A 25,252-nucleotide genomic window follows, 5' to 3' on the forward strand; every position below is an offset into this window, starting at 1 on the left:
CTAAAAGCAGAAAGTGAACAGGAAGTAGACGGTTAGAGATGGATTAAGGATCATTTCCTGCACTGGTGTGACACTGGCCTTAATCACAGCAAACGCTTTCACTTTCTGGAGGTCTTGTGCTCCACAGTCACCACTGTGTTGATTCAGATTTATACTTTTCCATCAGGTTGAAATTTAATCCCAATTTTAACAGAAGCAGATATCGGGCTTAAAGGAACACCGTCAGTCTGAGGAAGGGGAAGTAGTGTGTCAGGGTGAGTAAAACATTTTTTAAAGGACACAGAGATGTTATTCACAAAATAATACACACCTTCTGATCAATCAGATTTGAGAATTCAAGCACAATGTGGTACAAAATATATTATTTTTCAGAGGAAATGAACCTGATGATTAGAGTTACTTACAGAAATTCGGTGTGAATTAAATGAGGTGAAATAGTTTGTCTCATATTTTTAGTCTCACACACACTTCAGCCTCTCAAACACTCCAGACAGTCGCACACACACTTCAGCATCTCTCACACTTCAGTCTGTCACACACAAACTTTAGCCTTACACATACTTCAGTCTCACACACAAACTTTAGCCTTACACACACTTCAGTCAGCCTCACACACATTTCATCCTTACACATACTTCAGTCAGCCTCACACACATTTCATCCTTACACACACTTCAGTCAGCCTCACACACATTTCATCCTTACACACACTTCAGTCAGCCTCACACACATTTCATCCTTACACACACTTTAGTCAGTCACACACAAACTTTAGCCTTACACACACTTCAGTCAGCCTCACACACATTTCATCCTTACAAACACTTTAGTCAGTCACACACAAACTTTAGCCTTACACACACTTTAGTCAGTCACACACAAACTTTAGCCTTACACACACTTCAGTCAGCCTCACACACATTTCATCCTTACAAACACTTTAGTCAGTCACACACAAACTTTAGCCTTACACACACTTCAGTCAGTCACACACACTTCAGCATCTCTCACACTTCAGTCAGTCACACACACATTTCATCCTTACGCACACTTCAGTCAGCCTCACACACATTTCATCCTTACACACACTTTAGTCAGTCACACACAAACTTTAGCCTTACACACACTTCAGTCAGTCACACACACTTCAGCCTCTCAAACACTTCAGACAGTCGCACACACTTCAGCATCTCTCACACTTCAGTCAGTCACACACACATTTTAGCCTTACACACACTTCAGTCAGCCTCACACACACTTCATCCTTACACTCACTTTATTCAGTCACACACAAACTTTAGCCTTATACATACTTCAGTCAGCCTCACACACATTTCCACATTTCATCCTTACACACACTTCAGTCAGCCTCACACACATTTCATCCTTACACACACTTCAGTCAGCCTCACACACATTTCATCCTTACACACACTTCAGTCAGCCTCACACACATTTCATCCTTACACACACTTCAGTCAGCCTCACACACACTTCATCCTTACACACACTTTAGTCAGTCACACACACACTTTAGCCTTACACATACTTCAGTCAGCCTCACACACACTTCATCCTTACACACACTTTAGTCAGTCACACACACACTTTAGCCTTACACATACTTCAGTCAGCCTCACACACACTTCAGCCTCTCTCATACATCAGTCAGTCGCACACACATTTCAGCCTTTCACACACACTTCAGCCTCTCACACACACTTCAGTCAGCCTCACACACACTTCATCCTTACACACACTTCAGTCAGTCACACACACGTCATCCTTACACACACATAAGTCAGTCACACACACTTCATCCTTATTCAGTAGGCCTCACACACAAACTTTAGCCTCACACATACTTCAGTCAGCCTCACACACACTTCAGGCTCTCACACACACTTCAGTCAGCCTCACACACACTTCATCCTTACACACAATTCAGTCAGCCTCACACACAAACTTTAGCCTTACACATACTTCAGTCAGCCTCACACACACTTCAGCCTCTCTCACACACACACTTCAGCCTCACACACACGTCACCCTTCCTGATGCTTCTGAAACAGAAGACAGCATGTATTATAAGGAAACCTGATGTTTCTGTGAACAAAGTTGAGTATTCAGCACACAGGAGGTTGAGAAACTCCAGCTTGATGTCTTATCACTGTCTTATAGTACACTTGGTTCTGGTTCTGAAGTGTAACTTCAAAATGAAGACTCTTCGTTAAACTGAACACAGTTACCCTACGTGGCGTCTGCGGAACTAGGACAGAATTTCAGTACTCTGTAATATGATAAATAAAGACTTTCTTTGAATTCCAGTGGTCTGGTCTTAATTGTCCTAATGGATCTAAATCAGAAGTCTCATACTGTATCTTGCAACATATCCACATTTAACTCATCATCATTCCAAAAAGCTTCATGGTGTTCTGAGATGAACCTTTGTGTTCCTCAGTGGTTTTCAGTTTGCAGCACTCCCATGGACACCAGTTCACCAAGTCTCTATCTAATAGTGGAATCATCAATGTATCAGAGACAATCAGTGTATCTGAAGCAGGCTGCCGTTTGCCTGCAGCTCCGTAAATGTTTGTCTGGCATCCTGGATGAGTCGTCGATGTTTGATGGTCCTTGAAACGACCGGTCCAGTATTTCTGTCCCATATTTTTATTTTTTAACCTTTGCCTTGTCAGACAGAATTGTGCAAAGATAACAATTCCACTTTATGTTTTCTTTATGAGAGGGCTGAGGAGGAAAAGCACTAAGCTGAGACAGACACAGTAATCAGCTCATCATGGCCTCATCTGAATGAGTGTCAGTGTAGCGTCTGTCAGACCGCAGAAGAGGAGAGAAAACAGCTCCTACTGTTAAAATGAAGTGCTAACACTCAACATCCAAAACAAGACTGTCAAAATCTTCACCCTCTCCCAATCTTCTCAGCTCCTCTTTCCAAAATAAGAAAAAGATCCTGAGCTCCAGTGGTGAATTCATCGTACTAATCACGTCCACTAGCAAACATCCGGTCTGACTGTTCTTAGGAAATGCTTTCCAATGTTTTGAGTCCTGTGTGTGTGTCTGTGTGTGTGTGTGTGTTTGTGTGTGTGTGTGCGCTCTCTCCATCAGCACATCGAGTGTAGAACAACACCTCGTAGTCTTCTCATTTACACCCTCGCTCCCTCACTCAGAGGTGATGAACTGAACGTGATCTGAAGGTTTCTCTCGCATGAATTAGCATAGTAATAAAATCTGACATGCTGAAGAGAGAAAGTTTTCAAAACTCCCATTTGAGAGAGAGATAGCACAGCTAATTATTTTATCTCCACTCACACCATCACACTAGCTGAACTGAGATCATGTTCACGTTTGCTAACGTGATCATTTCTTTACTGTCATTTTGTGTGAATTTAGAGTTCATTGTTTAGTCAAAATGACCTTTAAGGAGGAAACCAGACAAACATGCTGAATTAAAACTTTCTAACATACTAACATAAATTTGACTAAACATCAGCTCGTTCTTGCAATCATGTAGCAGCAGCACAACATGTCAAATCATGAAGATACAGGTCCAGAGCTTCAGTTAATGTTCATATCAAACTTTAGAATAATGAATGAGGGGGTTTTATTACTCACAGTAGTCTCAGTGTGTCTGTGTGACGGTGTGTCTGATCTGTGTGTCTCAGAGAGAACAACATGCCAAATACACGTACAATGGATGAGCTAGAAGAGCAAAAGTCAATGTCAGGGTCCAGTCCTGTCAGTCAGTAACACGGATCTGCGGTTACAGTGGGGAAAAAAATGAAGACTGGACTGACGCAGCTTATTCAGGGTGGTGGAGGTGGTGTGAAGTCATTCGATTTCACATGTATCACTTTATTGGCACAATTTACCAAACATGTAATGAATATTTGCCCCATGATGACATGCAGTGGCACCAAGCTGCCTCAGACCAGGTCCAGTTTGAAATTATGAGATGCACTCGTGTGAAAATCGAACAGAACGTCAAAGACGGTATTCGACATGGCCGACAGTAGAAGAAGCTGCCTGTATTTTTTTCTCACATACATTTCAGTACAGTACAAACCCCGTGTTGACGCTTTCGCATTGTTCACGTTAACGTCACTGCTTTCACCACAGCTTCTGAGGTGCTTTACTCACACAGCTAACACAGGACTTCTGCTGGACACTTGATGTTTCAGCGCTGCAATTTTTACTTCAACACTACTGACTCCACGCCTCTTTCCTTCACTTATTACTGATATTATTATTGTCAAGATAGAACTCTGAGCTTTAGAGACACACATCAGTATCACTAACTTCAACGTCATGCTGTACATTAGTAGATAGGCTGTGGCCTGATCTGAAGGAAAAAAAATGAGATTCGAGAGCGAGCGCACTGGAGATCTTTTATTAGACGGTTTTATACAGTGCACAGTGATGACTGCAGAAGTGTTCGTGACTGATGGATAAACACAGCACGTCTCTTGTAAGCAGCTTTAGGTTTCTACGATGCCATCTTCTTTCTCACTTCAGTCTGTTGTCGTTTTAACAGAGCTCATGTTTTCCTCCTGTTGGTGTCATCATCATATAAAAATAGTAGCAGTTTTCTTAGTTATAAGGATAACGAATAATAAACAAACCTTAACAATTAAAATCCAGACAAACTCCATCACACACAGCAGGAACTGTTAATCGTCTCTACTACACTGTACACACGATAACGCTTTTGTCAGTGAAGTACATTAATGACATCAAATTACACAATGTAAATCACAGGCGTGTGGAAACATGAAGGGACACTACACCAGATTTAAGTGGCTCTCTGAAGTGTTTACAAAAGAAAACTGTGCTTCAGGTTTGAATACACAGGACCTGTGATTACTCGATGAACCAATGATGCTGTCTGAAAGCGCATGGAGCGACGTTCGTGTTCCTGCTTCATCGTCTGATCCTCTCACACACGTTAACTTCTTTACTCACTTTTGGTCAGTGCTGTTTTTAGAGTTTTACAAAATATATATTATCTTATAGGATATTTCTCTGTTATGTATCAGGACAGACAGAACAGGAGGAGGAAGTGGAAAAGGAGTCCTGAGTGGAAAAAAAAAAAAGTTTTCAGACCACATACTGGTGCAGTCTGTTGGCTGGGGGAAAGGAAATGGTGGGTTTTATTTTTCCGTTTCAGTCTGAAGCAGATATTTTCCTTCATTCTCTTATGTTGAGGACACCGTCATGCTTCCGTGTGCTTGGTCACACTGCCTCCTGCTGGACTGATGCCATCTTTCCTTACTTTTGGCTTCAGCGCTTAAACGAAGACAGAAAAATATGAAATACAAATGAAATAACTGACAGAATGGTTTAATAAGAGCCCCTTCTTCAGCTATAGTTGAGGGTTAAATGACACGAAGCTCACAATCTCACCGTTAGGATTCTCCTGCTTGTAGAAGGTCTTCAGCATCTCAACAGCCTCGTCTGCTCTGTGGCCTGGAATACACTGGACAGGGAAAGACCATTTATCATTTTTCCAAACAAAGATTCTCACAGGATCTTGCGATAAAAAAGAAGGAAACTGAAATGAAGCCCCTCCAGAATGAACAAAACTTCTTGCTTGATTGTTGTTTTTTTTAAAAAAAGATTTGTTACCTTGAAAGATGTTCCAGTGTGAGGAAGATCAGCCGACGAGACGTCCAGCACTGAACCGCAGCCTCCAAACCGCTCGTTCTTACAGCCATACACAACCAGTGGGATATCTACAATACAGCAACGTCAAGGACTTCATGGCCATTTAGTTAGTAAACTTTTTTCCCGGAGGCCGGTTTGCTTTGTGTCATTTTTGATCATTGAATATCTTTGTCATGTCTCATTCCAGGGGGGCACGGTGGCTTAGTGGTTAGCATGTTCGCCTCACACCTCCAGGGCTGGGGGTTCGATTCCCGCCTCCGCCTCGTGTGTGTGTGTGTGGAGTTTGCATGTTCTCCCCGTGCCTTGGGGGTTTCCTCCAGGTACTCCGGTTTCCTCCCCCGGTCCAAAGACATGCATGGTAGGTTGATTGGCATCTCTGGAAAATTGTCCGTAGTGTGTGATTGCGTGAGTGAATGAGCGTGTGTGTGTGTGCCCTGCGATGGGTTGGCACTCCGTCCAGGGTGTATCCTGCCTTGATGCCCGATGACGCCTGAGATAGGCACAGGCTCCCCGTGACCCGAGGTAGTTCAGATAAGCGGTAGAAAATGAGTGAGAGAGAGTGTTTCATTCCACAGTGGTTTTAATATGAAGCTCACTCAGGACTTTTCAGAATGTTTCAACAGTATTTCTGTCTTTCTCTACAATACTAGAGGTGATATGTTCATAGAAAAAAAAAACGGTTATTTTTTCTCCACACAAATGTTTGGATCTTCAAAGTAAATGTTGATATCAAACCCATTTCAGCTTTCTGAGATGCTCCAAGTGTTTATTTATCTAAAAAGCAGCTCGGATTTGATCTTCAACACTAAAATTCAGTGTAAGAGTATCAACGGGGGAAAAACAAACATCTCAAACTGAAACACCAACAAAGTCCTGACTCATGTTAGATCAGACTCACAGACAGAACAGCATTCATTTGTTTTTATGGATTAAAATCCTTTCTGCTGGTGAAAATGGGTAAAGTAACTGTAGTTTCTAAAACATTGCAGATCCATCATCTTGCAACTTTGTGCCTCTGAGGAGCATGATTATTTATTTGCATCTTCCTGATACACAGGTTCTTAATTGCTATGGCAACAATAATTAGACATTGTTTTAAAACGGTATGCAATTCCATATGTTTTGTTACAAAAATGCATAATGTGCATATTACAACTACGTGTGTAAAGCCATGCTTGTGTCTGTGTCCATAAATGACAGCTTAAATGAGATGTAGAAAGATTTCACACATTAGGATATCAAAGCAACTTGGAGAAATGTCATAAACAGGAGCCTGAAGAATAAAGGATACTCAGCAGACGCAGTGCAGCTGCACACGTGATGCAGGGTTCAACGGTCACGTAGAGAACACAGTGCTTACACACCTCCTTCGGGTCCAGCTCCCTGTCAGAACACCACTCTAACACCTGGTCCAGTGCCACCATTTCTGCATGACGCGTCGCCTTATGAAATTCACAACACACACCAACTTGTTTCAGTCGAATACAACTTGGATTGTCACTTTATTTAAAAAATATATATTTATTAACATTATTGTAAGACTCTGGATTGATCGTTCACTAAAACTGTACCTATTTTCATGCTTCACAAAAAAGAGGAAATATTTACTGTTGAACTCCATCCTGAAACATTAAATAAATCTGCACTGAAATATCTGTAATGTGCTTAGAAACTCTTCCTGAATGGTAGCTGGGAATTACAAGTTGAAATGCAACACTATCCCTAATACTACTAGGACCCAAAATTACAAGATCAGTTAAATTCAATAACAGCATCAGTGGCATGATCTCAAGGTCAGATATTAGCTAGAATGACTGAGTCATACAGGTCTTTACATGTCTTTAGAGGTTTTTTGTTAATCTGTTGCTTCAAGCTACAAAATCATTCTTCACTCTCTTCCCCTTGTCTCGTTTTAAATACGTCACACATATGAAATGGGGAAAATCAGCCACACAGATGCATCATCATGTGAATCATAATTTGAATTGAAGTAAAAATGTATTACTCACATTTTTTGTTTCATTCACCTCATTCCTCCCTTTGCCCAAAACTATATTATTGTAAACCAGAAGACATCCAACAGGCACCTCTCCATTTTCAAGAGCCTCTTTGGCCTGTTAGAGATGAAAAATAATAATAATAATAATAATAATAATAATAACAACAACAAAACAAAAATAACAGCAACAATAATAATGATAACAATAACAACAGTAGTAATAATAATAATCACCATAATCATAACAATAATAACAATAATAAGAAGAATAACTTTAGAATAATAAGAATAACTTTATAATAATAATAATAATAATAATAATAATTATTACTATTATTATTATTATAACAACAACAACAAAAACAACAACACAGCAGTACCATGTTAAACGCACTGGACATCCATCTCTCTACCTCAGTGTCTGAGGGCTGGAGGAAACTCCCGGTCATCACATCACTTTCTGCATTATCTGATCGCATATCGAAGAATGATTTATTATAAAGAAATTAAACCAGATTTACTGTTACTAAACTCGAGATCGTACAAAGCACGTGCACACTTTTAAGTGTAAAGCGGAACGATGAGTATGTGATGCTTTGTCACAGACGGAACACAATAGAAGGCGGACCGGTCAAGCGGAATTAATCTCGCAAATAGTGACACTAAAATAAAATGATTGACAATCGTTACGTAAATAAGAGCTTGTAGAAAGTTAGTAGTGTGTCATATTCTCGTGAAAGGGAAAAATATGTTGCTTGTCTCGGGTTTACGAAGATAAAGATGTATTGTTTATAGTAAATATAAATATTGTTGTGAAAGCATGGCAACGTTTTTTTTTTTTTTAGATATTTAATCCCTTACTCGTGATAATACATAATACAATAATATGTCATATTATACTCCAGGCCATAACGCATCTAGTTATTTCGTTAAACACGCAGACCGAAGCGTCATCTACAAACATTACAGTCGGCGTCGCACATTTATTGCGTCATCATCTGGCCCGCTGTAGGCAGAAGGCGTGATTATCATACTTAAAGAAATCGTACATAAATATTTGAAGGAAAATAGGAAAAGACATTTATTTATTAAAAAAAAACAAAAAACTGCAGATTTACTGGAATAATCTCTTCATTAATATACACCGAAGAACTGTATGACCTCTATCCTGAAAGTTCTTTATAACTTTATAACATTGCCCAAAAATAAGAAAGGGATTAATCTGCAATATCAGTAAAATATTTCAAAATAGCTATTTCACATACTCTATATTAGAGAAAGCAGATCTACAATAAGGAGGTGCTGACAGGACAGGTAACGGGTTGCCAGATCGGTGCGGTCTAATATTCACCTGGGTGGGAAAAAAAGAAAGAAAATAACGACCAAGAAGTTGAAAAAGTCATTTATAATACAACACAGTGGAATTCCTGACTTTGCATATCTCATCTCATCGTAGTAGTTGAAGTCAGAGTGCAGGAGAACAGCATATAATGTACATAATGTAAATGTGTCTGATGTACAGAACTATTTCTGTTGTATGACACATTGCACACGTTGGATAATTGGATAATAAACATCAGTGGATAATGTTTGTATATCAGAAATATCTGTTAATACATCTTCAATAAAAATAATAAAACAAATTATTTAAATGTTGTTTTTTTTAAATAAAGATTTCTGAATTTACTTCTGAGTACATTGTGGGGTTTTTTCCATTAGACAGTAGTATAAGGCTCATGGAAAAGCCTTTTTGATTTTTCATAACGTTGATGTTCTGTAACTCAACTGTACAGCCAAGGTCTAACAGAGCAGCTATGTGGGATTTTAGATGCATCTGGCAACTTGTAACCTTCTGGCCATGTTGTGTAGAAACCTGCTAGTTCTGTCTGAGGAACAAACTTATTCCTCCCTTGTTAAATTACCGCTTTGAGCGTTTTTGTAAATACCGAGTGTGTTTTTATAAACATGTTATCGTCTACATGGAACTTTATCAAGCGTCATAAAAGGAAATTTATTTTCGCCGGCGCTTTTGCAGGAGGTAACGCGCGCGCGCACACAAACACTGTGTACACAGCTAGCTAGCAATGAGCTCAATGCTACATGTTAGCTAGCTGCGGGTCCATCCTAAAGCGATTAGCACATTAATACTCAAGTAAATTAAATTAAAATTAGCTCCCGACGTAGTGTTTAGACTCCGGCAGGATTTAGCGAGGCATGTGTGCGGTTTAAATCTCTTCAGTTGTCAGCTAGTGATGAAAGAAATCAGTGCAAACTCCAATTCGAGTGGTTGTGACGTCAAAAATGTTATGCTAAACGTTCATACTTCATACTCTGAACACAAAGTGTTAACTATTGCCCTATTGAAGCTGGCAGTCGCATTATTTTCACCTTTAAACCTCATATATGAATATTATGTGATATTAGGTTTTCATATCTGAACACTGACATTAACACTGACATGTTTAGACCCTGGGTTTCTTATCTGATTAAACAGATTAATGTGTATAATCCTATCATCTAATATTATGAGTTTCCTGACCTCATACGCCAGGTGTGTACCTGCTTGGGAAATATGCCCAGAGAAAGCTCCAGGAGATGCAGGAGCGTGAGGCAGCCGAATACATCTCTCAGGCTCGGAGGCAGTTTCATTTCGAGAGCAACCAGAGGACCTGTAACATGACGGGTTAGACTTCCACGTGAAGCTGCGAATCCTCTCCAAAAGTTCTTTATATCTTATCTTATTTCTGTAACTATTCATATGGCTTCATTTTTTTTCCACACAGTGTTGTCGTTGCTTCCTACGCTGAGAGAAGCGATCATACACCACCTGAACTCGGAGAGTCTCACAGCACTGCTGAGGTCCAGGTGAGGAACGCCTTCAGATGATCTGCCTTTCGATGAGATTTAGCACGCAGATAATTTCTAACACATTGGGCTTCGTTTACAAAGCTGAGTACGAACAGGTTTAGGAATAAATCATTTGTACATGTGCACAAAACCTTCGTAGCCTTCTCTCTTTCTTGAGTGTGTGTGTATATAAGAGGACTAACTAATGTAACGCTCGTATTTTATTACATTTACAGTGTTTATAAGACTCAGTTTTCCAGAAAGAGCTTTGCAGCATTGATCAGAGAAACATTCTCATGCTAGTTCACCAGATTAGGAACTTTGAGCTCCGTCCAGTACATTTAGACGAAATCACCTAAAAGCCGAACCCAATTGTTCTCCTTAACTTTTGAGGTTAATTTCCATCTGCACTAATAGTGGTGTCCATGTGAAGTGTCAGGATACATGATAAAGCTTGTTATAATTTTTCACACTCTGATTGAAGTGTTTTTTTTTTTTTAGACCAGACAACAAGCTTGAGGTCTGGGAGGATCTTAAGACAATCAGTGAGTTTAAATCCAGCATCCTGTATGAAGAACTAAGTAAATATTTCACCATTTTGTGATATGATCTCTTGGCTTCACCCTCCAGGTTTTACTCGAAGCATCGTGGCTGTTTATAGCACCTGTATGCTGGTGGTGTTGCTCCGTGTTCAGCTCAACATAATCGGAGGCTACTTATACCTAGACAACTCTGTAACTAAAAATGGAACGGTAAATTCTTTGACTTTTCCGTTACTCTCAAGAATTTTGGAGATGTACATGTTTTAAATTTGTTTTCTTAGATGCCATTGGCTCCTCCTGAAGTCCAGCAGAAGTATCTGTCCAGCATCCAGCACCTTCTGGGAGACGGTAGGAGAACCTTTAAGTTCCTGGTGCCTTTTATTTCTCTAATCTGAAATATTGTAAAGAAAAAAATAAATTTTCTTCATCGTTTGTCTTTTTATTTTTTGTCTTTAATTTGTTTGTGATTTCAGGGCTGATAGAGCTGATAACCGTGGTGAAGAAAGCCGTACAGGAGATCCTAGGACCGTAAGTCTTATCTTTTAGTGTCTTTTAAGATCAGAGTAACTAGAACCTTGGTCCTTCTCTGCATTTTCTTTGGTCTTACAAATTACATGAGAAGCACTGAGAACATAGCGGACATATTCATCTCTTTAATCCGTCTCCACACTTCTCACCATTCTTTTATAAGAAGGCCCTGTTTGCTAGTTATCCTGTAAACATCTAAGCTGTGGATCCCTCCATCTACTTTGTACGGCTGGGCGATAAAACGATAATGATATGTATCGCGATAGACACGTGATTGATAGCGATAAAAAATGTGTTCGATAAAAAAAATTCTATATTTTTTATTCTTCGTTGGAAGGAAACCGAGGTTGCAGAGCAAGTTTGGTTGCATTAACAAAGGCACTCACTAGGGCTGTGCAATTAATTGCAATCGCAAAAAAAATCGCGATTTAAGCACATGCGATTTCTAAACTGCATAAGGCTGCGATTTTATCTATTAAGATGTTAACTAATCAGAGCTCACACAGCGCAAATTACAGCTAAGCTGAACGGGAGAATGATGTTAACCAATCAGAGCTCATGCAGCGAATGACGAAGCTGAGCGGCAGAACCGAATAGGCGAGCGGGAGGAAAGAACATAAAATATGGATGTAGGTCAAAGTAAAAATGATTTGGTGCCAAAGAGAAATTCAACGTCAGTCGTTTGGGAGTATTTTGGATTCAGGAGAGAGGATGTGTGACAGAGCAAGGTAATTTGCAAGACTTGTGAAATGATTATTCCAACGAAACGGAGCAATACTACAAATCTGTTCTAACACTTAAAATAGCGGCATAAAAAACTGCATGATCAATGCATGTCGACAAAGTCCATCGAAACAAACAAAAGCACACATCAAAGCCAGCCCGAACAGATTGAACAAGTATCCATTGTTCAAGCATTTGCAAGCGCCATGCCTTATGAGAAAGGATCAAAACGGCACAAAGAAATTACCGACACGGTCACCTATCATATATGCAAAGATTATAATGCCTGCGCACATCGTCAGTAAAGACGGTTTCCGAAGACTAAATACAAACACTCGACAAAAGATACCAGCTGCCATCTCACACTCATTTCATACGATTTGCTATTCCCAAAATGTAGGCTGGAAACTTTCCATGGGAATTAAGGGGAATATATGGGAATTAACGGGAATATATGGAAATAAACTGGGAATTAAAAAAAATGCAGAGTTGCCTATAACAAGGAACTTAAATGTAGTTAAAAAAAAAAACTTAACAGCATAATTTTGACCATTCATCGGTCACTTGCACACAGCACACTGCTTACTGGAGGGCCATTGAGGCCAAACCCCCTGCATGTACTTGCATTCTTCCATAACATGCACAGTAACACTTTATTTTAGAGTCATTTAACTAGTTGCTTATTAGCATGAGTATTAATAGAATATTGGCTATTTATTAGTACTTATTAAGCACATATTAATGCTTTATTCTGCATTACCGTATTCTACATTCTTAATTGTACCCAATACCTAAACTTAATAACTACATTACTAACTCTTAATAAGCAGTAATTTAGGAGTGTTATCACATGCACAGATAATTTGATGACCCTCCCCCACACACTCACTCCACCCTGAAATAAAAATAATCCTCTATAAAATAATGTTTATTACAATTATTAAGTTTATGTTTATTACAAGCATAATAATGTTTATTATGCTTTTGTTACTCAATGAAATAATCAATTAAAGTTCTACTTACAATTAAATCAGTCAAGGCGTAATTTTTAAAATTTGTATTAGCTTGCATGCATGTCTGCTTATGACAAACAAAATGTTTATGTTTGTATATGATATAGTTTATATACATTTCCCTATATTTCCAAATAATTCCCATAAACTCTTGTAAATTCCCGTAAAGTTTCCAATTTTGAATTTTTCCAAAATTCCCCAGATTAAGTTCCCGTGGAAAGTTTCCAGAAATTTACCGGAAACTTTCCGCCCCTTTGCAACCCTAACAGTATGTTATTTCATTGTGAAATGTGTGCCCTGAAAAATAGTTTAGAAGTTTATTTATTATGACTGGAATTTAGTTTAGTTAATCTTAATTTATTTTATGTTGTCTGTTTTAAAGACAATTTTACTACAGTTTTGTTTATTAAACTATTAATACTGTTATTTCATTGTGAAATGTTTTGTTATGCACTTCTTGTGCACTGAATACATTTAGAAAAAGCATGTTTGAAAAAGTTTGAAAAAGCAAAAACAATTGCCAAAATCGCAAATAAAATCGCAATCGCAATATTCATTCAGAAAATCGCAATATGATTATTTTGTCCATATTGCACAGCCCTAGCACTCACTCTCTGGTAACCTAGCAACGTAGGGAGTGACACGCTAACAGCCAATCATGTAACAGTATCAAGTCTGGTTGCGTCATATCGTTGTCTGGTGCTGGTCTGCTGGATTCCTCTTCAGTAATCGGCAACTGATAAGCAGAAAATGAGCTGCAGTTAGCGAGGAAATTGTAAATAAAAGAGGAAAAGTCAGCTCACCAGTATGGCAGTTTTTTGGATATTATGTCTGACCGTAGTCAGACCAATATCTGCAAATTATGCAAGACCGTTTCTCTACGTTTCTCCACTTTGCACTATTTTATTACACTTTATTAAGCATTTCTTACATTTTCTTTCATTTTGCACCTTAAATGTTAAGAGATAATTGTTAAGTGTTTATTGTGACTTTAGACTTATGTTTACATTATAATTATTTGAATTTTCCTGGTTGTTGACATTTCTGTCTTAGTAACTGGGGTATTATGATCAGAGGAAGGTTAAGTTTAAAATAAAAATGTTTAAATGTAATATATTTTTCCCTGGTCCTTATTTTAAATGGGTCATAAAAAAATCGACCGATATGAAAACACTGATATCGTGATACAGTTTTCAGCCATATCGCCCAGCCCTACTACTTTGGTGTTAATTGATTGTTTCTCTGATTAATACCTTCCTTACCTCGTCATTGGCTTTTTTAACAGATTTGGTTTTAGTAGTTCTATGTTTCTGAAACTTTGTCCTGGACTCATTTTGTTCTTTTAGTCTTCATGACTATCGTGACACAAAACATGTACCGGCTCTTTGTTGTTGCTGCACGTGACTCAGAAGATGTAAAGGTTCAAAAACGGAGGTCACTTTGTGGAGGAGATTTATCTCATTATCTTTATGGTAAACTGGTACTAATCCACCTGTAATATTATAATACGCCACTAGGGTGCAGCATCACTTCATCTAGCTGACTCCAGTTCAGTTTCACCTTTCAGGCGTTTGTTTATAAAATCTGAAGCAACAATAGTAGAATGTTTAGCTGTCTGTTAGTTAGCATTATTGTAATATAGTGACTTGATGCTTTATCTAATTGTTTGTTATGTGGGACATTAGTAGAGATTAGAAACCTGAGTGTGGAGCTGTAGTGGATGTGTTTATGTTGAAATGCAAGTCATACAGTCATACAAAGTCATACATCTTTGTATCTCAGACAAACCCACACACTAGTACAGTGAAGGTTTGCGGTAAATCGTAGTCTGGGAAACACCCTAAGAAATTCTGGGCTCTTCCTGGAACATGATTATTTAAAGACAATGAAATAACGTGACACTTTAATTACACACATTCAACCAGGTATGTAATGTCTACTGATGGCTGGTTTCACAGTAACAGGCTAAAAAGCTTACGCAATTTGTAAATTTTGTTCATTTGCAAACAATTTTGCGAACAATGAACTAGATTTTTAAGGTGTTGTTATACTGAGGACTGCTGCATGGGAACGGAGCAGAGGGGGTGAATACTTATGCACAGCACTGTGTAATTATAACTACTCACTTTTTAGGATCTCTCTGAAGCAGAGTCTGTCTCTGCAGGAACTCGAGCTGCACGTAATTCAAATCCGTCAGCTGGTGGAGGAGAACTCGGGCTTGTCCAGGTTCAGGCCTCTGTCCTGCTACATGATGCCTGATGAGGAGAACCCGTTATCTGCTCAGGTACAGCGCAGAGCTCACCTGCTAATCCTCCTGCACTGCAGCACAAACTTAACTGTCGTTTAAGGAGCACAGCACAGTGACAAGACGTGTAGACTTTAAAAGAACAGCAGGTTATTGATCTGGAGATTTAACACACACAATCTTACATGTGTGCACACACTCTATTTCTTACACACACACATGTGCACACACTATTTCTTACACACACGCACACACTCACTCTCTCTCTCTTACACACACACGCAAACACACTCTCTCTCTCTTACACACACATGTGCACACACTCTCTCTCTTACACACATGCACACACACTCTTTCTCTCTCTCTCTTACACACAAACATGTGCACACACACTCTCTCTTAGACACACATACACACATGCACACACACTCCCTCTCTTACACACGTTCACACACACTCTCTATCTTACACACACACACACACACGCACACACTCACTCTCTCTTACACACATGCACACACACTCTTTCTCTCTCTCTCTCTTACACACAAACACATGTGCACACACACTCTCTCTTTTACACACACACGCACACACACTCTCTCTTACACACACGCACACTCTCTCTCTCTCTTACACACACACGCACACACACTCTCTCTCTCTCTCACACACACATGCACACGCTCACTCTCTCTTACACACACGCGCACACTCTCTTTCTCACACACACACACACACACACTCTCTCTTACGCACATGCACACACACTCTCTCACACACAAACACATGTGCACACACACTCTCTCACACACAAACACACATGCACACACTCTCTCTCTTACACACACGTGCACTCTCTCTCTCTCTCTTTCTCTCTCTCTCACTTGAGTTACAGTTCTGCTTACTTACTTACTACGTACAAAAAACAAACACAAAAATGTCACAGTATTTAGAAGTTTAAACAACTCTTTTTATTCACGTAAACCTATAAAGACACATTGATGTGCTGAAGTTGTTAAAAGTATTCCGAGTTCAGGAGTTTACACGTTCTAGTGTCTTAGTGAGATGAGTGAGAGACAAACCAGTTTATCAGATCTATCAGAACAGAAAGGTTTCTGGGATCTTAAACTGAACTTTAAACACCGTAGCTGTGGTGAAATCACTGTAGCATCAGCAGAATACCACACTAAACACTACAAATCTAGTGAGTCATGTGGTATCACTGCAGTCTGGACTGTTCTGCTCTCTTCTGGTGTCTTTAATACACAACATTTCCTTTTTATTTATTGAATGTCACCTGTTTTTGCGTCTCACAGGCTTGCGGTCTGACGGAGAACGACGTCACGGCGATAAAGCTGTTAAACGAAACCAGGGACATGCTCGAGAAGTACGGAATAATACTTTAATTCAACCAAACACAAAGCAATATAAAACATGCCTAATTGTCATCTGTTTGTTTTTAGCCCAGATTTCATTACCATACTGAACGCCTGCTTGAACCGCGGCTTCAGCCATTTTCTCGACAACATGGCCGAGTTTTTTTGTGGCCCTCAAGGAGACTCTTCCCCCAGCAGCACACCTGATAGGTCAGGAGTTAGTTCTGCATTTCTTTTCATTTATTTTATTCTTTTTGTTTTTATATATTTTATATATATATATATATATATATATATATATATATATATATATATATATATATATATATATATATATATATATTACAAGGTTTCTTCTTCCTTCTGTTCCAGTCTCATACACGTGAGTCTCCCACTCGCCAAAATAATTCCAATCGCCAACGGACAGATTCACTCCATATGCAGCGAAACCCCCAGTCGGTTTGTTCAGGTACGAGGAATGTGACGCGCTTTTCTTTCTGCTGTGAAGTTTCCTCATTCTTGTGTCGTTCTTTTACATCACAGCCTTATTAACTCCAGTCATGATGTGAATGACATTCACTGGCATGTATATGTGACAGAAATAAGGCTGCTTCCTCTTATCAGATGAAAGACAATGTTAATAACAACCAGACCGTTATTTCTGATGTGTAGCTTCGTGTCTGATCCTCTTTTTTTTTTTCTTTTTTTTTCTCTTTCTCGCAGGATCTTTTAATGACGGAACAAGTGAAAGAATTTGCAGCCAATGTTTATGAAGCTTTCAGCAACCCTCATGAAGTGCAGAAGTAAATTCTTTTCAACATCAGGTCAAATTCCTGAATCTACAGACCGCAACAGAGCACAGTGTTCCCTCGGCCCCTTACCTGACGGGGGGAAAGGAAGTCCTGTGTGACGAACAGCTTGAGGTTGCTCTGTAAACCTGGATGATTAATGATTGGAGCTCTGCTTTCAGCACTGCTCTTTTTCCCCTCTCTCAAATTTTTTAATTCCTAATTTATTCACTTAGAGCGTTTCCTCTCATCTCACGTCTCTACAATCCGACGAGGGGCGAAGGCTGTCACACGCTTCCTCCCAGGCCAGAACACCTCTTTCCGTGCTTCTTCTCCTGTAAGGTCAGGGGGCGGAGTTACACAACCAAAGGAAAACACTATCCACCCTCTTCCACATACACGAGCTCACAGACGCACAGGATTGTCTTGGTTATTAGTGGAGAGAATCTCTGTCCTGTATTAATGTCCCAGGACCAAACAAGCTTCATCATTACCATAAAGATTCAACTTTTTTTGTTATTCCATTCTCCTGAACATTTACACAGAATGTTAAAATGTGAATATCGTTCACGATTTCTAAATAGAGCACGACAGAGGCTGGATTCTTAGACAAAGTTCAAGCTGGAAAAAAACAACAACACTATAAGCTCTGGATTTTCTGCTCACGGATAGAGACGCCGATCTTTTCTTCTTCTTCTTCTTCTTTTAATCTGAAATCAGTGCATTGACTGTAAAAAAAAATGCCTGCTGTCTTTTTGCTAACAGAATAAGTATAATCGGAAAAAAAACTAAGAGGAATTTAGTGAAGCTTAACTTATTGACCGTTATGAAGAATGTTAAAAAATAAGTGCAAATAAATACTTATTCTTAAAAAATAAAAGGAGATTACTATTATTATTATTACTCTGGTTCTTTATAGTTCTTTAAGCCAGGTCTTGTGTGATTATGTTAGACAGAATTATAAAGCTGGCAGTACTTATTGAAGTCATATGATTAGTTCAAATTATATTCAATGAACAGATTTAAAGAAAAAGAAAAAGGACCCGAATCAAATTTTTACTGAGATGTGGCTTTATTGTGGTACAGCTGTTTTGTCACAAAGAGACTTGACTACAGTGATCCAGTTGTAGATGTATATCTCTGTATTCCAGCATGAAGGGGGGGGGGGGGGGATTCAGAGGAAAAACCCCAGTTCTTTGGACTTTAACTCTCATGTACAGAAATCAACTGTGCTGCACTCGGCACAATAAGGTCTTATAAGTCTTATAATAACTGTGTCCAGGTAAGTTTATCCACCTCAGCAGGATAGGATATCATAGCACGTTTCTATGGTAACCAGATTATCTATAGCAGGACAGACGGACCGCTGTATTGTCCTCGATTAAAGATCATGTACACAAACTGTATATCAAACAAAAATGGCACGTAAGGAAAGAAACGACTCTTCAGATTACTTTCAAATGTTATTGTGAGATTTAGAAAAACTTCGAACTTACCAGGAAAATATTAGGACCAAAAACAAAACACAAATCAATTCTAATCTTAATCTCCTTTCAGCTCAGTCAGGTGATGATGATGATGATGATGATGACTCATCACAAAAAGTGCAGTGTTCATGCTGACTGCAGGGTTTTAGTGTAAATACCACCACAAAGCGCGGTTTCCACAATCACACTGAAGTCACATGACCAACACCGACTACAGGTTTTGTCAAACAGGAAATTTAACCTTGTCACATGATCCATGATGGTGAAGTCGCCTTGCCCTTTTTTTTTCCTTAACAGAAACTGTTTACTTGAATTCCTGAGACAAGAGTCAAAGGATTTTCTGCAAATGTTAATGCGATCTTGCATCATGTTTGTATTTGACACAACACTCTTTAACGCAGCACAAGTGCAGAATTCATTTAGATCTGGTTAAAAAATATATATATTTGAAAGCTAAATAATGTGAACCATAAAAGAAAGAAGCTCTCCTGTTCACATGATGTGTCTAAAGGGTAGAAATGTATTCGTTAAGAATCAGTATAAAGTTGTTGATCATGGTAAATACCCCTGTAATAAACTCAAACCATGTGACACGTACAGTATAGAAGCCTCTTGCTTCACATATCCCAACTCTCTACTGCCTACTCTACTGTAGTGTTTAATCACACCATCATCTGCTGAATTAGATTTCTAAATAATATCCAAATTATTAAGGACAAATCTAAAATACATTTTTAGAAACAAATTTGAACAAGTCTTCAGTCCTTGGTGAAGGCACCCCAGTTCTGGTGCTTCCTGTTCACCAGAGATGGGGGATTCGAGGCATATGACTTGACTCGAGTCAGACTTAAGTTGCAAATTTGAGACTTGCTTGACAAATATTAAAAAAAGACTTGACTTGACTTTGACCTGACATTCGTGACTTGAGACTTATGTGTGACTTACTCCCACCTCTGCTGTTCACTCCTAAAATGATTTTAGAACTTTCCGGAAGTCCACATGGAGCGAATTCACTGATCAGAACACAATTTACACTGATTATTTACAAACACAATGTTCAGACAGAAACCATTTCTAAATCTTTAAACGTTTTCTACAGTACTGCGGATTCCATCGTTGTGAAATGGAAGAAGTTCGGAACTTCCAGGATGTCTGACGGCCGGCCGTTCCAAACTTCAGCCACAGTAAATCTGCAGGAAGGGGCTCGTTCGGGGAGGTGTCCGAGAACTCAGTGACCACTCTAACAGAGCATCAGAAGTTCTCAAAAGAGATAGGAGAACCTGATGTGAATATCTTCGGTCATCATACAGGCCTTTATAGCTATACAAAAAAACACTCAGAAGGCACTCTGAGATCGTAAGAAAAGAAGATCCTCTGGTCTGATTAGATACAAATGTATTTTAGATTGAACTCTGTCGTGATAAACAGGTAGTGCACATCACCAGGCTAATACATTAGTTACGGTGAAGCACGGTGGTGGGAGTATCTCACTGTGGAGAGCTTCTCAGTGACCAGTCTAAAGTGATGGATGAAAAATGATGAATATTCAGACAGATGTCCATGCAAGACAAGTGAATGTCCATCTGTGGCTCAGCCAAATTCCAGATAAGATCAGCCTGGAGAACACCTGCGAGGAGGGCACTGAGGAGATCTTCTGAGAAGAATGGAAGAACCTGCCTCAATCTAGATTTACCCAAGAAGACTCAAAGTTGTAAAACTGAGCTTCTGCAATGTAGTGAATAAAGTATGTAAATACTTTATCTTTATCTCAATAAGAGATTTCATTTTTTTCAGTTTTTTTGATAATCCATGACCAAAAATTTCATTTCAGTTTACAACTCTAACAGTCTGGATCCCGTCCAACTCCACTATGGTCAGTGATGTCATATCCATGTATCCAGTGGCAAGATCGGATTTCGTAACAATGTCGATGACTCACGCAAGTATATCTGCAACATAATGTCAGCTCTTCTAGCATTACAGAATGGCATAATCTGAGGATCAACAGACATCTTCCCCACACTAGCTGATGACACAGTGGAACACTACAACAAATAATCTGTGTATAACTCCTTGCTAAATCTGGGGACTATGTGCATTCTCTGAAAGATCATGTGTCAGGCGAGAGCGAAGCGCTAGCCATTGATTTTCTGAGAATCAGCACGTGTTATGAAACAGCTAGAAGGTAAACACCAGAGAGAATCCCGAAGTCCATCCAGATGTGTATTAAAGAGATACATTAATTTACAAATGTAAATGAATCCTGTTCTGTCCTTCAGAGCCTGGATGTTGCTCTTCTATCCTGGAAGGATTAGCATGAACTATTCATCTCCTGTTGCTATGACGCATGCTGTAGTCACACCACAGAACGGTCGGGAGATGTCATCTCTGTCGAGCAAGCCGATTGGTCCACGGCTTGCATCATTTACCTGCTCCCCATATAAATTCTGCATGAAGGTTTACAAGCAGTCACGTGACTTTCCTGATCTGATGCTCAGTGGTGACTGTACTATACGCTGCTGAACGCTTCTCGGATGGAAATTAACTACACATGTTCGCTCATAAGATCATTATGTTGAGTCATCATGTTTACAATTGCATCTCACTGGCCCGGACTGGGGGCTGATGGTGTTTTGGATCTATATTCTGTTCATGTTTCAAATTCATTTCAATTGATCTATTAAACACTTAAAATTTCAACTTTCAACTAAGTTTAAGAGCCTGAAGTTTAGGGTTTCTTCAGACCATTGTAACCAACACATTTATTGTAAAATCTGGTGATGTGTAGAAATGGAAATAAGGAACTATTGCGACATGAAACACTATTCAGTGCAGATGCTGATTCTGCATGTGTTTAAAAAAAAAAAAGGACGTTACATAAATCATTGGAGTGTCACACACTTCTGTGATGCAACAAATATAACAATAGATTTGACTTCTTCCAGAAAAGCAGAAATACCTTCTACACGTTTTCCACGTTCTCCAATAATAAGGCAAAATGCATCTCGTCACGTCTGACTTTACCCCAGAGATGGAATGATGTAAAATTAGTGAGGAAGGGACTGTAGACGTTTCATTACCTTCCTCGAGCTGACGATGAAACCGGCTCTGCCGCATATAGCAGCTGCGGGACTAAATGAGGTCAGGGCCCGTGAAGGCATTGGGAATCCTGGCTATGGCTTTCCCTCTGTCTGCATGTCTGGGATTAGACCCTGCCTGCTGGCTGCTCAACTCAGAAGCCTGTGAGGCTGTAACCATGGCTCTGACTGGGGAAAACAAACACAAGAGGTGTCAGTGGCTGTTCTGGGGTCATTTCCACATGGAGGTGGAGCTGATTTAACTGCCCATTTATAAATAACTCTGACACGAGCCCGTGTGCATGGTGCAAATAGAAGAGACTAGTGAGCAGCTATTATTTCGAGAAGGAAATCTCATCCTGATTCCAAAACTGTGACGCTCTGCATCCACTACTGCTGATTCACTTGCAGTTTATTTATGATGAGGTGTTTTTATTAATGGTTAATATGTCGAATATGTCTAACACTATGCCCTGTGATGGACCGGGTATTCCAGTGATAGGTCGAAAGAATGAATGAATGAATTAATGACTGTATAAACGTATATATGTAACAGTAACAGCACCAAAGAGGCGTTAGAGAGTGTCATAGTTACCTATAGATCGTCATTTAGTTTTTCTTTCTCTAATTTGTATCTAAAATATGTTCACAATATGGAGGATAATAAAACGTATTAATAATAAAGTTATAACAATTCACATGTCTATGACATCGAAATAAAGTGGCAAAAGATCTCATTAAAACGATTTGGTAAACCAAATATAATCTTTACATCTATGTTACAGCATGTTTTATTACTTCATTTATTACTTAACCCTTTTTAATAGAGCTTTGACCTGAATATTTTTAAACACTTTTAAAAACCAAGGTTCTTAAGTGGTTTGTGGTGTGTGCGGTTCTCTGAAGAACCTTAATGGAACCTTTCCATTAAACCAAAGGTTGTCTGTTCTAGAGGAAGGTTCTTTAAACTATAAAAATATTATTTATGATGTTAAGAAAAATAGGGGGGCACGGTGGCTTAGTGGTTAGCACGTTCCCCTCACACCTCCAGGGTTGGGGGTTCGATTCCCACCTCCGCCTTGTGTGTGTGGAGTTTGCATGTTCTCCCCGTGCCTCAGGGGTTTCCTCCGGGTACTCCGGTTTCCTCCCCTGGTCCAAAGACATGCATAGTAGGTTGATTGGCATCTCTGGAAAATTGTCCGTAGTGTGTGTGATTGCGTGAGTGAATGAGAGTGTGTGTGTGCCCTGCGATGGGTTGGCACTCCGTCTGAGTGTATCCTGCCTTGATGCCCGATGACGCCTGAGATACAGGCACAGGCTCCCCGTGACCCCAGGTAGTTCGGATAAACAGTAGAAAATGAATGAATGAATGAATGTTAAGAAAAATTGGGTTCTTTTGAGAACCATTTACTGAAAGATTGGTTGAGAAACCAAAAATTCTGCTTTTTCATCATTGGCATCACAGTGAAAAAACCCATTTTGCTTCTTCCTGAAACTGAACATTTTTAAGAATGTAATATATATACCTATATATACCTATATATGTATATCTATATATATATGTATATATAGGTATATATATATATATATATATATATATATATATATATATATATATATATATATATATATATATATATACACCTATATATATACCTATATATATGTATATATAATATACGTGTATATATATATATATATATATGTATGTATATATATATATATATATATATATATATATGTATGTGTATATATATATATATATATATATATATATATATATATATATATATATATATATATATATATATATATATATATGTGTGTGTGTGTATATATATACACGTATATTATATATATAATATACATATATATATATATATATATATATATATATATATATATATATATATATTTATATATATATATATATATATATATATATATATATATATATATATATATATATATATATATATAATGTTTTTTCAGGTGGATATAAAGCACTGAAAATATTCCAGTGAAATGTACATCGATTATTTAATATATTTATTTATTAAAAAAAAAATCTGTTCACACTTGTGATTGTTGTGATTAAAATCGGTTAATTATTGTGAATTTTATGAAAAATATTAAATTTAAATCGAAACAAAATATATTCGGTAGCAGACATGCTTGATAAATAAAAAAAATAAAATGCTTTTTTATATAAATTTTAAATAAATATTCAAATTTTATTCGTCACATACACAAGCATACACAGTACAACATGCAGTGAAATGCTTTGTACGACTGTACAAAAAAAATAATAGGGAAAATAAAAAAAATTAAAGGAATAAATATAACGCACAGGGGAATACAATACAAAAAAAGTCATAAATATTCATAAATCGAGTATATACAGTATATCAAAGAAAATAGCAAAGTATATAAAAATATTATAAAATAATATAAAATATAGTCGTATATAATATGCATAAATATAAAATAAGAGAAAGAAAATATAATCAGAAACAGAGGCAGTGTAATCAGACATGAGCTTTATTTATTAACATATTCATTTTTTTGTTTATTGACCTGTCCTGATTTTTCACTAGCACCCAACTAAATATTATATTATATTATATTATATTATATTACAAAAGTAAGTTGTACGAGATGCTTCCTTGTGCACATTTCTACATGTTTTACAGTTAAAAGCACCTGATATGGATGATAGAGAGGATCATCCTGCTTGATCCTGTGAAGCTGTGACTCATCTTTAAAGTTTACTGTCAGCAGCAGCAGCTCGTCATTGTGAAAGTGCAGCTTGAGGATCAATCTCAGTATTTGTAACTGCAGCAGTACCGCTTTTCTCTGGGTCGCGTGATTTTGAGGAAAAGAAGACGTTTTGTCTTAACCTCTCTCTCTCTCTCTCTCTCTCTCTCTCTCTTTATCTCTTT

The 25,252-nt window shown here is 38.3% G+C and overlaps 2 protein-coding genes across 2 annotated transcripts; one reads left to right on the plus strand and one right to left on the minus strand.

The window, feature by feature from the left end:
* Positions 1–4,393: 4,393 nt before the first annotated feature.
* Positions 4,394–8,650, minus strand: adat2 (adenosine deaminase tRNA specific 2). Its single transcript, XM_060883127.1, has 6 exons — positions 8,062–8,650; positions 7,692–7,796; positions 6,974–7,124; positions 5,644–5,750; positions 5,422–5,494; positions 4,394–5,304 (listed from the first exon to the last, which is right to left on the minus strand). Exons 1-6 carry the CDS (start codon positions 8,158–8,160, stop codon positions 5,231–5,233), a joined length of 609 nt encoding a protein of 202 aa, XP_060739110.1. The 5' UTR covers positions 8,161–8,650; the 3' UTR covers positions 4,394–5,230.
* An 878-nt stretch (positions 8,651–9,528) lies between these two features.
* pex3 (peroxisomal biogenesis factor 3) lies at positions 9,529–18,646 on the plus strand. Its single transcript, XM_060883860.1, has 12 exons — positions 9,529–9,719; positions 10,233–10,364; positions 10,465–10,546; positions 11,030–11,073; positions 11,159–11,280; positions 11,352–11,418; positions 11,544–11,598; positions 15,468–15,618; positions 16,899–16,969; positions 17,046–17,168; positions 17,331–17,427; positions 17,682–18,646. Exons 1-12 carry the CDS (start codon positions 9,647–9,649, stop codon positions 17,763–17,765), a joined length of 1,101 nt encoding a protein of 366 aa, XP_060739843.1. The 5' UTR covers positions 9,529–9,646; the 3' UTR covers positions 17,766–18,646.
* Positions 18,647–25,252: the final 6,606 nt, after the last annotated feature.

This window comes from Tachysurus vachellii, chromosome 12 (genome assembly GCF_030014155.1).
Source record: "Tachysurus vachellii isolate PV-2020 chromosome 12, HZAU_Pvac_v1, whole genome shotgun sequence".
Taxonomy (NCBI): Eukaryota; Metazoa; Chordata; class Actinopteri; order Siluriformes; family Bagridae; genus Tachysurus; species Tachysurus vachellii.

Coding starts and splice junctions, on each gene's coding strand:
- adat2 (XM_060883127.1), bottom strand. CDS start 8,160: ATGCGATCAGATAATGCAGAAAGTGATGTGATGACCGGGAGTTTCCTC. Junction 7,125..7,691: donor AGGTGAATGAAACAAAAAAT/GTGAGTAATACA, acceptor GAATTTCATAAG/GCGACGCGTCATGCAGAAAT. Junction 5,751..6,973: donor AGCTGCACTGCGTCTGCTGA/GTATCCTTTATT, acceptor GCTGTATTGTAG/ATATCCCACTGGTTGTGTAT.
- pex3 (XM_060883860.1), top strand. CDS start 9,647: ATGTTATCGTCTACATGGAACTTTATCAAGCGTCATAAAAGGAAATTT. Junction 9,720..10,232: donor CGCCGGCGCTTTTGCAGGAG/GTAACGCGCGCG, acceptor CTCATACGCCAG/GTGTGTACCTGCTTGGGAAA. Junction 16,970..17,045: donor ACCAGGGACATGCTCGAGAA/GTACGGAATAAT, acceptor GTTTGTTTTTAG/CCCAGATTTCATTACCATAC.